At 41.7% G+C, this 12,926-nt stretch overlaps 2 protein-coding genes across 19 annotated transcripts in view; one reads left to right on the plus strand and one right to left on the minus strand.

Moving 5' to 3' along the window:
- The window catches only part of Kidins220 (kinase D interacting substrate 220), a 111,172-nt gene that overhangs the window by 48,582 nt on the left and 49,664 nt on the right, over positions 1–12,926 (plus strand). For all 18 annotated transcript variants that reach the window (XM_041630423.1, XM_041630424.1, XM_041630425.1 and 15 more), the window contains exons 21-22: positions 3,014–3,158; positions 6,397–6,559. In XM_041630423.1, the coding sequence (XP_041486357.1) occupies positions 3,014–3,158; positions 6,397–6,559 (308 nt within the window). The remainder of the gene's footprint in view (positions 1–3,013; positions 3,159–6,396; positions 6,560–12,926) is intronic.
- LOC121432446 (60S ribosomal protein L18-like) lies at positions 69–719 on the minus strand. Its single transcript, XM_041630432.1, has one exon. The coding sequence runs from the start codon at positions 680–682 to the stop codon at positions 116–118; it is 567 nt and encodes a 188-aa protein (XP_041486366.1). The 5' UTR covers positions 683–719; the 3' UTR covers positions 69–115.

A 12,926-nucleotide genomic window follows, 5' to 3' on the forward strand; every position in this document is an offset into this window, starting at 1 on the left:
TGACTACAAGCTTGACTATTATTGATGATTATCCATTAACAACCTATATTTCCTAATTATACATTACATTTTTTTTTCAACATCCAAAGCCTTTTAATAACAGTAAGATCCAGGGTTAGTTTTTGTAGCCGCGGCTGGCCCTTCTGCCTCTGGCACGTTCAAACTTCCGGCCCTTGGAGCAGACATAGGGTTTGGTATGGCTGTGTGGGGTTCCTGGGGCCTTGCCAAAATGCCGGTACACCTCTCGGCCCTTCCAAGGTCCAGACAGGAGCACAGTGCCACAGCCTTTGGGAGACTCCAAGGCCAGCTGGTCAAAGGTGAGGATCTTACCCCCAGCCTTGAGGATGTGACTTCGGGCCCGGCTGCTCACCCGCAGTGCACACACCTTCAGTTTGGGCACATCAAGAATCCTCACGTCATCTGTGACTGTCCCCACAACCACAGCTGTCTTGTTTTCTCGGCCGGGAAGCTTCATCTTTCGGATCATCCGGGACAGGGACAGAGGTGGCCGGTTGGTGCGACTCATGAATAACCTTTTCAGCACAACCTGATTGAAGGTGGAGTTGGTTCGCCTGGCCAGAAACCTGTACAGCTTGACCAGCAGCCGCAGGTAGATGTCCTGGCTCTTGGGCTCCTTGCGCCGAACCTTTCGGTCCTTGTTGTGGTGGATGTCAACACCCATGATGGCGCCTCCTGCACGGCCTGGTTCGGAAAGACCTATACATTACATTTTTAAATGAACTATACAATCACAGTACATTAATCAATATCAGAAAAACATATACATATAACAAAATTGACCTTAAGTTAATACCAATAAAGCAAAATTTATACCAATGTAAATTATTCATATCTATATCATATCCCCCTTTAAATGTAAAAGAACATATATAAGCAATATTTGGGAACATGGGCACAGTTTTTTCTCTCTAAACTGCTTCCTGCTGAATGGGTGCGCTGTTAATCAGATCTTTCATGGTGTAACCTGTATGCCAGGGTCATCTCAGTCGGCAGTTGAGTGAAGTAATTTTTTTTTTAGGTTGTTCACAGCAACCTTTCAGGAGGGTGTGGTCTATCATACCATATTGGGATAGAACCAATCCACAGGGTCTGTTCCTCTGTGAAAACAAAAGAAGACCCTCTCCAAAGCATCATATCCTTAGACCCAAATTTTGAAATCGTAATACCCTTATATCCATTCTGATTTAGCTTGGCAGCCCATGTAATGAAATGTCTCTCTGTACTTAACTCCTTCACAGTCAAAAATTTTAAAGAAAACACAATGTACATAATCCAGACTCTCTGTGAATTTTCCATTTTTACGTGGCTTATTTTTCTTTATTTCTTTTAATCTCTTAACTATCTGTACTCTGTCTCTTTAAAGACTTTACCCTTTTTTTAAGACATTAACTTTATTCTTTATATTCTTTTTCTTCTCTCTCCCAAGCCTACGTACATTCATCCAACAGTGTCTGAATCTGTTTTATTGTGAATCAGTAATTTTTTTACTATCCAGGAGCATTTTTTAAAATGTTAAGCACTTCTTAAAAACTTAAGTTGCACCATGTAGGGGTAATATGGTACCACCTGTGTCCTGCCCAGCTAAACCTTAACTGGGCTGTTATTATGGTAATTATGGTAGTTCCTGCCTGAGACCAGTACAGTTCAGAGCCATTTGGTGCCCCTGAGCCACACAGAGTTCCAGGCACACAGCAGTCCACATTGCCATCAAGCAAGCCGTAGCACTTTACTCCAAATGCTCCATACAAAAGATCTGTCTCCTGCAGGAGCCAGACAGAGATCGCAATGGTGGCACAGCCCAGAAAGCCGGCATTTTAAAACAGCCAATTTTTTCCTGCTGCTGAGTCAGGAAAATTTCTTTGCAGCAAGCCACCCACAAACAGCCAAAAGCTGTCTTAAATTCTCTCACTCTCCTTTTTAAGCCCTCTCAGGTTTTATGTGGAGTTCATTACCACACTGGGCGCCACTCTGTAGTGATATCCCTTCCCAGTCTCCGTGGGTTTCTGGTCCACTCATCTTATTCGTAGGAGTGTTTATTTAGGGTATAAAGTGAGAAGATGTCCACCTACAGAGAAGCTTTGCTGATAGTGCTGCTTAGGGGTGACTGATACGGGATTATACTGGCATTGTCTTTTTTTTTTTTTTTCTGGTTTGCTACCATTTGGACATGACTTTTTAAACCTTGTGTCTTTGGTTTTGTGCCCAATGCTTTACAGATATGAATTCAAAGTTAGTATGAATGACAGTTGACATAGTCTTGGGAGTGTTTCAGTATTTTGAATTTCTCTCATAGGAGTCCAGGTCCTTGGGTACTTGTGATTGCATCCACCTACCCTACACTTCAGGACTCGAGGCTATGCCTCTGTTGTGTCTGTTCTTGTCTTAGGAGATGGGATTTTATCCACTCCAGCCCACTCTGCAGAGCACCTTTCACTCTCTGAGGAGCTGTGAGGAGAAATTGTATAATACTTTAAAACAGCCTACAGAGATGCTGGGTCCCTAGAACTGTGTGGGAGCTTACTTTATTGTCCTAGGGTTCCTTCAGTGTGGAGGCTTCCTGGAGTCTGACTGGGATTCTCTTTATGGAGTTCTGCTCACCTCCCATCTTGACATTAAGCTTTCCCTAACTGTCCAGCACTCAGTGGGCATGCATCCATGCGTTGCTGCCAACTTACCTTATAACTTCTCTGTAAGCTTCTGCCTCAGAAGTAGTTGTACTTGATTAGCACATAACCTTCCTTTTGGTTAATATTGCGAATTGTGCTATTTTTTTTTTTTTTTGAGATAGGGTTTCTCTGTAGCTTTGGAGCCTGTCTTGGCACTAGCTCTGTAGACCAGGCCGACCTCACAGAGATCCATATTCTTCTGCCTCCAGAGCGCTGATTTTAAAGGCCTGTGTCTGCTATTCTTACCCAGAGCTGACTCTACAGCCCCTTTTGTTGTTCTTCTCATTTGCACACATTAACTCCCTACTGGTGGTGTTGTGTTTCAGGATACTTACCGCAGAAGACAGATGCAGAGGACCATCACCCGGCAGATGTCCTTTGATCTCACGAAGCTGCTGGTCACGGAGGATTGGTTCAGTGACATCAGTCCTCAGACCATGAGACGATTACTCAATATTGTTTCTGTGACAGGTGACTTTTGTTTCTTGTTCTATATTTAGAGGTAGTAGCCACTAAACTCAGGGCTTGCATGAGCTCGGTGAGTGTTCTGCTATCTGTCCAGTGTCCCCACCTGTCACCACAGTAAACTTCAGCGCTAACAGAGCATGCTGCCATCACCTTTGTTTTTATTAAGTGGATGTCAGTAGTAGTTGACAGTCAGATATCATTTGGAAATTTATTTTAAGATTTCATGATTTTAAAAGTCTTTTGCTTTATATTTAGTGTAAATTTATACTAATTTATGTTACAGCACAAATTAATTGTGTTGAAATTCAGATTTTTATATACTACTATGTTTTAGTTTTTATATGATATTTTGAATAAAATGAAAAAAATAATAATGTAGATTATTAGTCAGATAGTGGTGGTACACACCTTTAATCTCTGCACTTGGGAGGCAGAAACAAGTAGATCGCTGAGTTCTCGGCCATCCTGCTCTACAGAGTGGGTTCTAGAACCGCCAGAGCTACAAAGAGAAACCATGTCTCAAAAAATAATTGAGATTATTGCTATGACCGAATTATATGTGTGGATGCTGCTCTTTGCTATGTTAAGACTCATCAGCATTAGGATAGTCTTAGATATACTTGTAATGTAACTTATAGACTATGTTTCTTTCCTTGCATGGTATTGCTTGATACTTTCTGATATTTCCTAATGTTGTCTGTCAATAGGAATTGTCAATAGGAACTAAGTTTAAGACTCATGCCTGTATTACAGGTGGAGCTGTACCTAACATAGCATTTTTCTAGCTTAATCTAATCTCACCCTTTAGGTGAGACTCCAACCTTCTTATGCTGGTTGGACAGTGGAACTGTTTCCTGATATTATCAATAACACTGATACATCCTGTTGTCCTCTTTGTGCCCGGAGTTGGTCGGGATGTTGTAGAAATGAAACAGTCAACAGGAGAGTACACTTCTCACTCAAATTCTTCCTCTCCCTGGGACTTCTCCTGCCCCCCACCCCGCCCCTACTCTCAGCAAAGCTCCTTGATAGTTCACTGCCCTTTCTCATACCACTCTCCCCACCAATCCCTTCAAACTCCCCGATGCCCTTCTTCTCAGGACTTCCCCATGGCTTCTTCAAGTTCCCCAGTGGCTTCCACATGAATCTTGCAGTGGCCAGGTCTTAGTCCTTGTCTGGACCCCACAAGCAGCTATGACAATGTGTTGGTTGCTTCTTTAAGTGCTTCTTTCCTTTGGTGTGCAGAGTGCTACACTTGGTGGATTTTCCTCCTAGCTGTTGTTAGTTAGGCTGCTCTTACTGGGCTGCCCTTGACTACAGTTCCTGGAGCTCAACTTTGTATCTTTACCAGTTGTTGTAACTTGGTCTGCAATGGTTCAGTATGAACAGTAGGTTTTCTTACTCCCTTTTTAGCTTAGGTGTCAGTTTTTCCATGAGACCTTCTGCATCTCATATGAAATGGCTCCTCTTCCTGCTCTCCCTGCTTCATCCTGCTCCAGAGAAAGCTGTCTTCTAACGTTGCTTACTCTCCTTTACTCTCTGGGATGGGAGAGCCTCATACGAGAGTTTTTTGTCTGTTTAACTGCTGTACCCACTAGAGCATCTGTGATTGATTGTTAATGAATAAGAGACCTGAATGAAATTAGCACTACGCCTTACATACTTCTTGTAAGGAATACTCTAAGCAAAAGGAAGAGCAAGTCAAAGGCTGTGAGGTGGGATTTCAAGAACAGCTGGAGTGCAAGCCTTTGTGGAGCTGGCATGGGAGAGCCGTGGGAAGTGGTGTAAAGAATTGCAGCTCCTTCAAGGCCTTCTGGCTCTAAAATCCACAGGAAGGAATTTAGATTGTTTACACATCTTTGGGTACTAGAAACAGACCCGAGTTCATATCTTTAAATAATTGATGCTAAAGCCAAGCTTAGCGGCACAGACTCAAAATCTTAGCTACTCACAAGACTGAGGCAGAAGGATCTCAAGTTCATAATCAGCCTGGTCAACGTAGTGAGTTGGATGTAGAGGTTTTACATCTATAATTCTAGCACACTGGAAGTGGAGGCATGAGGATCAGGAAGCCAAGACCAGCTGGGCTATGTGAGACCTTATATTTAAAAAGACAAAAACTCAACCTTCTACAGAAGTGTATTATCAAGCTTATTTTAGTGTTCAGCTTTTCATTTTTTGCTGCTCCCTACAAACAGACTCATTTAGTTAGATGCTCATAATTATTTCAAAGGTTTGTTTGCTTATTGCATTTATTGCCTGTGCCACTGAGTCAATGCTTCTTAGGAAGGCTGTGGCCATATCACCTATTTTGTTCTGGGCTTTACCCCAGCGTGAGTGTTTATGATGAGTCTATGCCATGCATAGCTGGCAAACATGGTAACTTAGCTCACTCCCATCCAGCAGAGTAGACCCCACCTCCCCAGAAACTCCATGGTGAAAATTCAGAGAGTGAGGGTGTGAGGCAGGGGGAGAATTGGATGAGGAGCCATCATCTATATGATTACAGTCTGGGGAAAGAGAATTGCCATTAGAGTCTGTCAGATAAGTAGATGCAAGTCCAGGTACTAAAGTGATGATGGTATAAAACCGGGTGTTTTCAGTTAAGAACCAATCCTCAGTTTGTAGTCCTGTCAAGTCAAGGTGAAGGTGATGGTGGAAAGAAGCCTTGCCTCTGAAGGCTTGAGGTTTGCAATTGTCCACAAGTGCACATACCCTGAGATAGAGAGCTGAATTAGTCCTCTGAACGCCCTGCAAACAGGGTCATTTTATTCAGTAACATACAAGTTTCAGATACCTGTACCTGGGTTGGTAGTTAGTAACACAAGCTAAGTAAGGAAGAATGGGGGTCAATGACGTCATAAAGCAAAGATGCACAGTGTGTTTGGGTTCCCTTGGAGTCCAGGGAGAAGTCGTTAGCAGTCATGCTTCAGAGCATTGAGGACTACCTTGGTCTTCCATTTTGTTTCTTGGTTTATTTTTTGAGACAGGCTTTCATTGTGTAGCCCAGGCTAGCTTCAGACTTGTATCCAGCTTGCAGTGCCAGGATTACTGTGTCTGCCACCATGCCCTCTGAATCTTTCAAATCTGGATCTTAGAAACCGTACAAATACTAGGTGTAGGTCTGTATTATAACCAAAGAGCAAAAATTTCAAATTTGAAAGATTAGTTGCTTGTGACTTTACTAAACCTTTTACTTAGTATGTCTACTAAGTTTTAAATGTTTATCTATTCTTTAAAGGGCGGTTACTAAGAGCCAATCAAATTACTTTCAACTGGGACAGGCTAGCCAGCTGGATCAACCTTACCGAGCAGTGGCCCTACCGGACGTCATGGCTCATACTGTATCTGGAAGAGACTGAAGGTGTCCCTGATCAGATGACGTTAAAGACCATCTATGAGAGGTATTTGGTTTGACTTCTTTGCCCTTAACTTCACCTTGAGTTGAGTTTTAAAACACAAATAATGCTTACAAAATCTCTACTTCTAAATTGAGTCCAGCTCCCTAGGTCCCCTGCTGTTCTGAAACTGTCTTAGCACAGCTGCTGTCCTTTGAGCTTGGTGCTCTGTTTGTGCTTGTTATCGTTAATGGTGTGTCCAGTTTTGAGAGTTACTGGCCCTTATAAAGTCCCAAAGCCAAATGATTTTGCTTGCCAGAACACTTACAGTAGCTTCAAGGCCCAGTTTCTAGTCTAATAAAATAATAAATTAATTCTTAGAAAAAGATAGCTTGCAGAAACTCTGTAAAGTTTTATAGAATTTAGTATAATTGAAACTGTTTTAAAATATAAATAAAATATTAATATAGTTCATAGTTTATAACCTTTAGGAGTTTGGATAATTTTTATTCCCTTAAAGTATTGTTAGTATATATATATTTTTGTGGTGTTTGCTTTTTAGTTTTTGATTTCTTTTTTTTTTTTAATTTTTTCTCAAGACAGGGTTTCTCTGTGGCTTTGGAGCCTATCCTGTAACTAGCTCTTGTAGAGCAGGCTGGTCTCGAACTCACAGAGATCCACCTGCCTCTGCCTCCCGAGTGCTGGGATTAAAGGCGTGCGCCGCCACCACCCAGCTAGTTTTTGGTTTCTTGAGACAGGTTTCTCTGTGTAGTCCTGGCTGTCCTGTAACTCACTCTGTAGACCAGGCTGGCCTCAAACTCAGAGACCCACTTGCCCCTGCCTCCTGAATACTAGGATTAAAGATATGTGCTGCCAATGCCTCATCTTATCGTGAGGTCATGAGTGGACTTGTCCTTGCTTGTTAAAACACTAAACTTTATTTCCTGAGTAAACTTGTCTGTCTTGACTCAGGAGTTAGGTAACTGTGAATGTTTGCTAGACGAACAGTTATTAGAGTTAACATGGAGCCTTTAGAATATTTTCTTGCAAGGAAGATAGAGGTTCTGAAAGTTAAATAACTTCCCAGGTTACGCAGTCTCATGCAGCAGAGCTGGCATTTTAATTTGGGTCATCTGGCTTCATATGCCACTCATTCTGAACACTCCATGGTGTTAACTCTTCATTCCCAGAGTTCTGAGATCTGTACATTATTCTCATTCTGCATACTAGAAAACTGAATTCAGTGGAGATCAGTCACTTGGCCAAAGGTCAGTGCATGGTAGAGCTGGGATTTAAAGTGAGGCTCCACACCCGTGCTCTCGCGTGTGCTGGTAGGTCACCTTTCATTGTGTCCGTGAGGCTCCACACCCATGCTCTCGCGTGTGCTGGTAGGTCACCTTTCATTGTGTCCGTGAGCTTCACACCCGTGCTCTTGCGTGTGCTGGTAGGTCACCTTTCATTGTGTCTGTGAGGCTCCACACCCGTGCTCTCGCGTGTGCTGGTAGGTCACCTTTCATTGTGTCTGTGAGGCTCCACACCCGTGCTCTCGCGTGTGCTGGTAGGTCACCTTTCATTGTGTTTGCACAATGCGTGGAACTGGATTCCTGTCGGAACACCCTGGAGTTTATCATGGAATCAAAGGGCTAATGTTTGTTATGGAACCAAGGGTTGAAATTTTGACCTTTTTGCATTTTTTTTTTTTAGAGAATATTGCAAGTTACTGAAGTTAGTATATGAGATTTCCTATGTTTTCTTTTTAACTTCACTAGCAGCTAATCCAGAAAAAGCAGATAATTGCTATTTTTTCTTATAAATTGTGTTTGCTTTCTTATAAACATGAGTTTTCTGTTTAAAATTAACTATTGGTTAGCTACTGCCTCTTCAGTCTGTCTCTCGTTTTTAGACAGAGTATTCATGTTAGTCTTCAGTTTTGACATGGAATGGGCTTTAGATGAGTCTCCTTACCTGCTGTGATTGAGACTGCATGGAAGTATATTGTATCTCAGGATCATAGACACTATGACCACAATCCAAGAATTCTAGTAGATTTCTAGTTCTTGGTCTTCTGCACACTCTATGACAAGGATGGGAAGAGTGAAAAAAAAAAAGTCCCCAGGCAACAGAAGTATGAGAATATAAAATGAAACAGAGATTAAAAGGGCATTTGGGGGAAAAAAAAGGTCTCTGATTCAGGTCAGTACAATGATGACCAGGTCTCTGTGGCCCTGCCTGCACTGCACTGTTGTCATTTGGTTCCATGTCTCCCTGAAACTCCCAGAGCCTTGTGCTTGGTGGTCACATATTCTACTGCTAATCCACATCAGCCCAACTTGTTTTCCTTAAGGAGCCAAGATTAGTAGGTGTTTTGGAGCTTAGTTGTTTTCTTTGAGCTTCTTCTGTTCATCCTTGTTGATTTCTTAGTGTGACTTTTTCCTGAGAGCCAAAGCTTTCGTAGTTGTTCTTTATGCTCTTGTGTGTTCTAGGGGTGAGTGGGGTGAGCAGAGGGAGAGATGGAAAAGCATGTTGTGTCCTTGAAGGATGGACATACATTTGGTTGTCTTTTCTATTTAAAAGTACTTTCAAACTTTAGCAATTTTGCAATAATAATACTATTACAAAGAACACCCGCATCCCACCCTTCACCAGGCTCCTCTGTTCACATCGACTCCGTTTGCATCATCAGTCTCATCCACATCTTCTTCCGAGTGCCTTCTTCCCTTTATGTTTTATATATCTGCATACAAATGTAAGCCGAGTGGGTAACTTACATACACCATATAATTGCCCCTAAATGCTTGAGATTTGGGGGCTTATATTCTGATTGAAAGTAAAGCTTATGTATTTAAAACAAGTGGAGAGGGGGTGAGAAGATGGCTTAAACAACTTGTCAGTTAAGTCATTTTCTGGGTGGGATTTCTGGGTGGGAAAAAATGAATTATTCTAAAACCACTGCTCTTTGTTGAGAGGTTGTTGCTTGGTATTTTCTTTTTCATTCTTTTTTAGGGAAGAAAGATTTATTTTTGGTTCATGTATAGTCTGTTGTGCAGTGTGAGCATGGAGGACTAGAACTGCTCACAGAGTGCTGACCAGAAGGCAGGGAGAGCACATACATTTGCAGGCTTGCTTCTCTCCCCACCATTTATCCTGCCCTGGCCTGCAGCCTGTGTGTGCTGCTGCCTGCACGCTGCATCCAACCCTGCCAGCCTGATAGTTGACAGATCTTTCCAAACCGTAACCTTCCACCTCGACCTGTCTTCATCATCTGAAATGCATGCATTCCACCCATCTGTCCCATAACAGTTCCAGTATTGTCAGTTGTTGAAGGTCAGTGTCTCATCTGAGACCCAAGACAGACTTTTAGCTGTGGATCCCAGCAATACCTAAAAGAAGATGTTGTATTTCCAAATTACAGTGGCAGAGTAAAGATCTCCCTTCTCAAAGGATGGAAGGGAGTGGCTTGGAAATCAGGCATAGGTCAAAACTTAACCTAGGCAGCAAATATTAGATCACGTAGTTCCGTGTCAGGCCCCTGCAACATGTGCTGTTGTGATGTGAGATCCAACAGCTCAGCGTTCTTGTCTCTATAGTTTTCCGTTGGTAGGCCCATGGCCTTTGTGTGGTTCTCTCTGCTCACTGCCTGCAGCTTTCCTCAACAGATGCTCCGTGGTCCTGGGTATCTGACTTCCCTAGTCACTCTTATGCCTTTGACTTCACCGTCACGCTTTATACATTGCTTCCAGGGCTGCCTGCATTCACACCAACCCTCTCACCTTCTGCCTGTCTTCCTAGGTGTTTTCTGGAAATCTTTTCTTAGTTTCCATGACCCTGTAACATTTGCATTCTCTATGTCTGCAAAGCCAGCATCAGATAGATGATACCAAAATGTGCAGAACACTCAGTTTCCTCGTAGTGTCCCCATCTCTTCAGCAGCCACATTTCCTTGCTTCAGAACCGTCCATGTGCTGCTTTTATGAAACTAAGGTTTTTAAATCCTTCTGCTCCAGTGTTGTTCTCAATTCTTCTTGTAAACAGGACTAAAAGGAGCTGGTAATATTTCCTCTGCCAGATTACTTAGTCCATCCCTTTAAACTCAGCCTCTCCTAAAGTTTTAGGGTGTGAACAAAACAGACAGGACTTGGGGTCAGAGGGATAGACCTTGCAGAGGACCTGGGCTCGGTTCCCAAAACCCTCTTCTGACCTCTTTGGGCACCAGGCACATACCTACATACAGACAAAACAACCAGATATGTAAGTCTTAAAATCCCTTTTAATGTAGACAGGACTTTTGCTAGAGTGTAGTATACATGGCCTTTTTGGCCTGTTTTCAGTAGTCTTTTGCGGCTGTATCCCAATGGACTGTGTTTACTGTTCTCGGTTCCATCAATGTTCTGGTTTCTTAAGCTCCTCCAGTAATCACTGACAAGCTCTGCTTAGAGCGTCCTGAAGCTTCTCTAGCCTACTTCTCCCACTTCTCCAGATTCTTCCTGCAAACCAGGTCAGAGGCTTCTCAGGAATGCCATGGCAGCCACCCCACTTGTCTGGTACTATGAATGCCACGGCAGCCACCTGAAGATGGACGCTTAAAAGAAATCCCACACTAGCTCAGAACTGAGAATAATAGAGGTTTATTTATTTAGGGGTAGACCCACAGATCACAGTCCTCTGCTGGAACAGAGAACTGCAACCAAATCCCGCAGCCAGAAAAGAGGCCGGACACGCGCTTTACATTGGCATAAATAGTATAAGAGGTCACACCCAGGTGGGCGGGTAACTTAAAGGCTACTGGCAGTAGGAATTCCTACTGCAGCCACTCCACTTGTCTGGCACTAGGAACTCCACAGCAGCCATCCCACTTATCTGGTACTAAGAATGCCATAGCGATCACCCCACTTGTCTGGCACTAGGAACTCCACAGCAGCCATCCCACTTATCTGGTACTAAGAATGCCATAGCGATCACCCCACTTGTCTGGTACTCATTTTCTATGCTAATCAGGCTTTCCAGGCTGTGACTTTAGCTTATGAGAGACAGCATGCATTTATCTCATGATTTCAAAGGTCTGTCATGGTGGGGAGAGCCTGGGCGAGCAGAGCTGCTCTCTTTGGGGCAGTTAAGGGACAGAGAAAGATTGCCTGTGCTTTGCTTGAAATTTGAAAGTTTGCATTACAGATTCCACTATCAGAGCCTCATAGGTAGTTCCGAAATCTTTTCATTTTGAAATTAAAATATGTCTTGTAGACAATAGTGAATACTTAACATGTAGTTTAGAGATAATAGCAATTATTGTATCCTTTTATGAAAAACAGAATATTGTGTAAGAATTATTTTTGGAGGGAAAAGTAGGTTTTTAATCATATAATGGATATAAATTGGAGTGAATTTTTCTAGGGGAATATTTTTGATCACATCAATATAGAATAATGCATATTAAAGTAAAATGAGGCTATGCCAACTTTCTGTGATTAAACAGACTATTGCTTTAGACCTCAGACCTGGATGGTCTTGCCATCTGAGGGTGGACTGGTCAGAGTGACTCTGAGATGCTCTTCTTTTTTAAGAAATAAGTACACCTGTAAATACAGAGAATGTTTGCAGTCAGCCAACAAAGAGAAAAAGAGAATAGAAAGCATTCTGAAAACTCAAAGGCTTTTACTTGAAATAAATAAAATAATTTATAATGAAGAACTATGGGAAGACAGTTTGATCAACATATTGGAAACCCATCTATTGGAACATGTTCTAACAATTTAGTTGTCTGTTCCTACTTACCCGTAGCTGAGCTCTTCGGTGCTTGTCATTTGAATAATAAAAAGTTTTATTTACAGCTGACAGAAAGCAGCAGTGTATAATTAATATTTATTTATTTTATTAAAGAAATTTGATTTGGTAAAACAATCAGAAAATAGTATTTTTAATGCTAGTAGTAAAATTTTTTTTAACCGTAAAAAGCCTCATTTATTTTTATAGTGGTCTGATGACACATCTGCTTGCTTTATCCAGCTGAAAAAGAAAATGTTGGTTCTTGGTGTTTTGTAAAATTGCTTTGTTAAATTATTTTCTAAATTGTTCAACTTTTAACAAATGACATTTGATACTTACACTGGAAAGCAATTTCAGCTAATTAAGTAGATCCCTCTCTAAACCATTGGAACATTAAGATGACATACTGTTCATTCAAGATTATTTTAATTGGTACAATTATTGTAATTTTCTTGCAATTATGTGTTGAGCTAAAAGCTTTTGTCTAGATCATTTGAGGGTTTTTTTTTTGTTAACATACATTTAGTAAGAAGAAAGAGAGTTAAATAAAAACTGTAGATAAAGATTTTTCTGTCTACATTCTATTGCAGCATTTTAGACAATCATTGAAATATTTTAGTATAAAAGTTTATTTCTGGTATTTTAGGCACTTAAAGCAATGATGGAGGCTTTT

This window comes from Microtus oregoni, unplaced genomic scaffold (genome assembly GCF_018167655.1).
Source record: "Microtus oregoni isolate MIOR12 unplaced genomic scaffold, Mior012 000034F_ref0000314, whole genome shotgun sequence".
NCBI classification, from domain to species: Eukaryota; Metazoa; Chordata; class Mammalia; order Rodentia; family Cricetidae; genus Microtus; species Microtus oregoni.

What these genes read in the sequence shown, in the direction of transcription:
- LOC121432446 (XM_041630432.1), bottom strand. Translation starts at nt 682, where the DNA reads ATGGGTGTTGACATCCACCACAACAAGGACCGAAAGGTTCGGCGCAAG.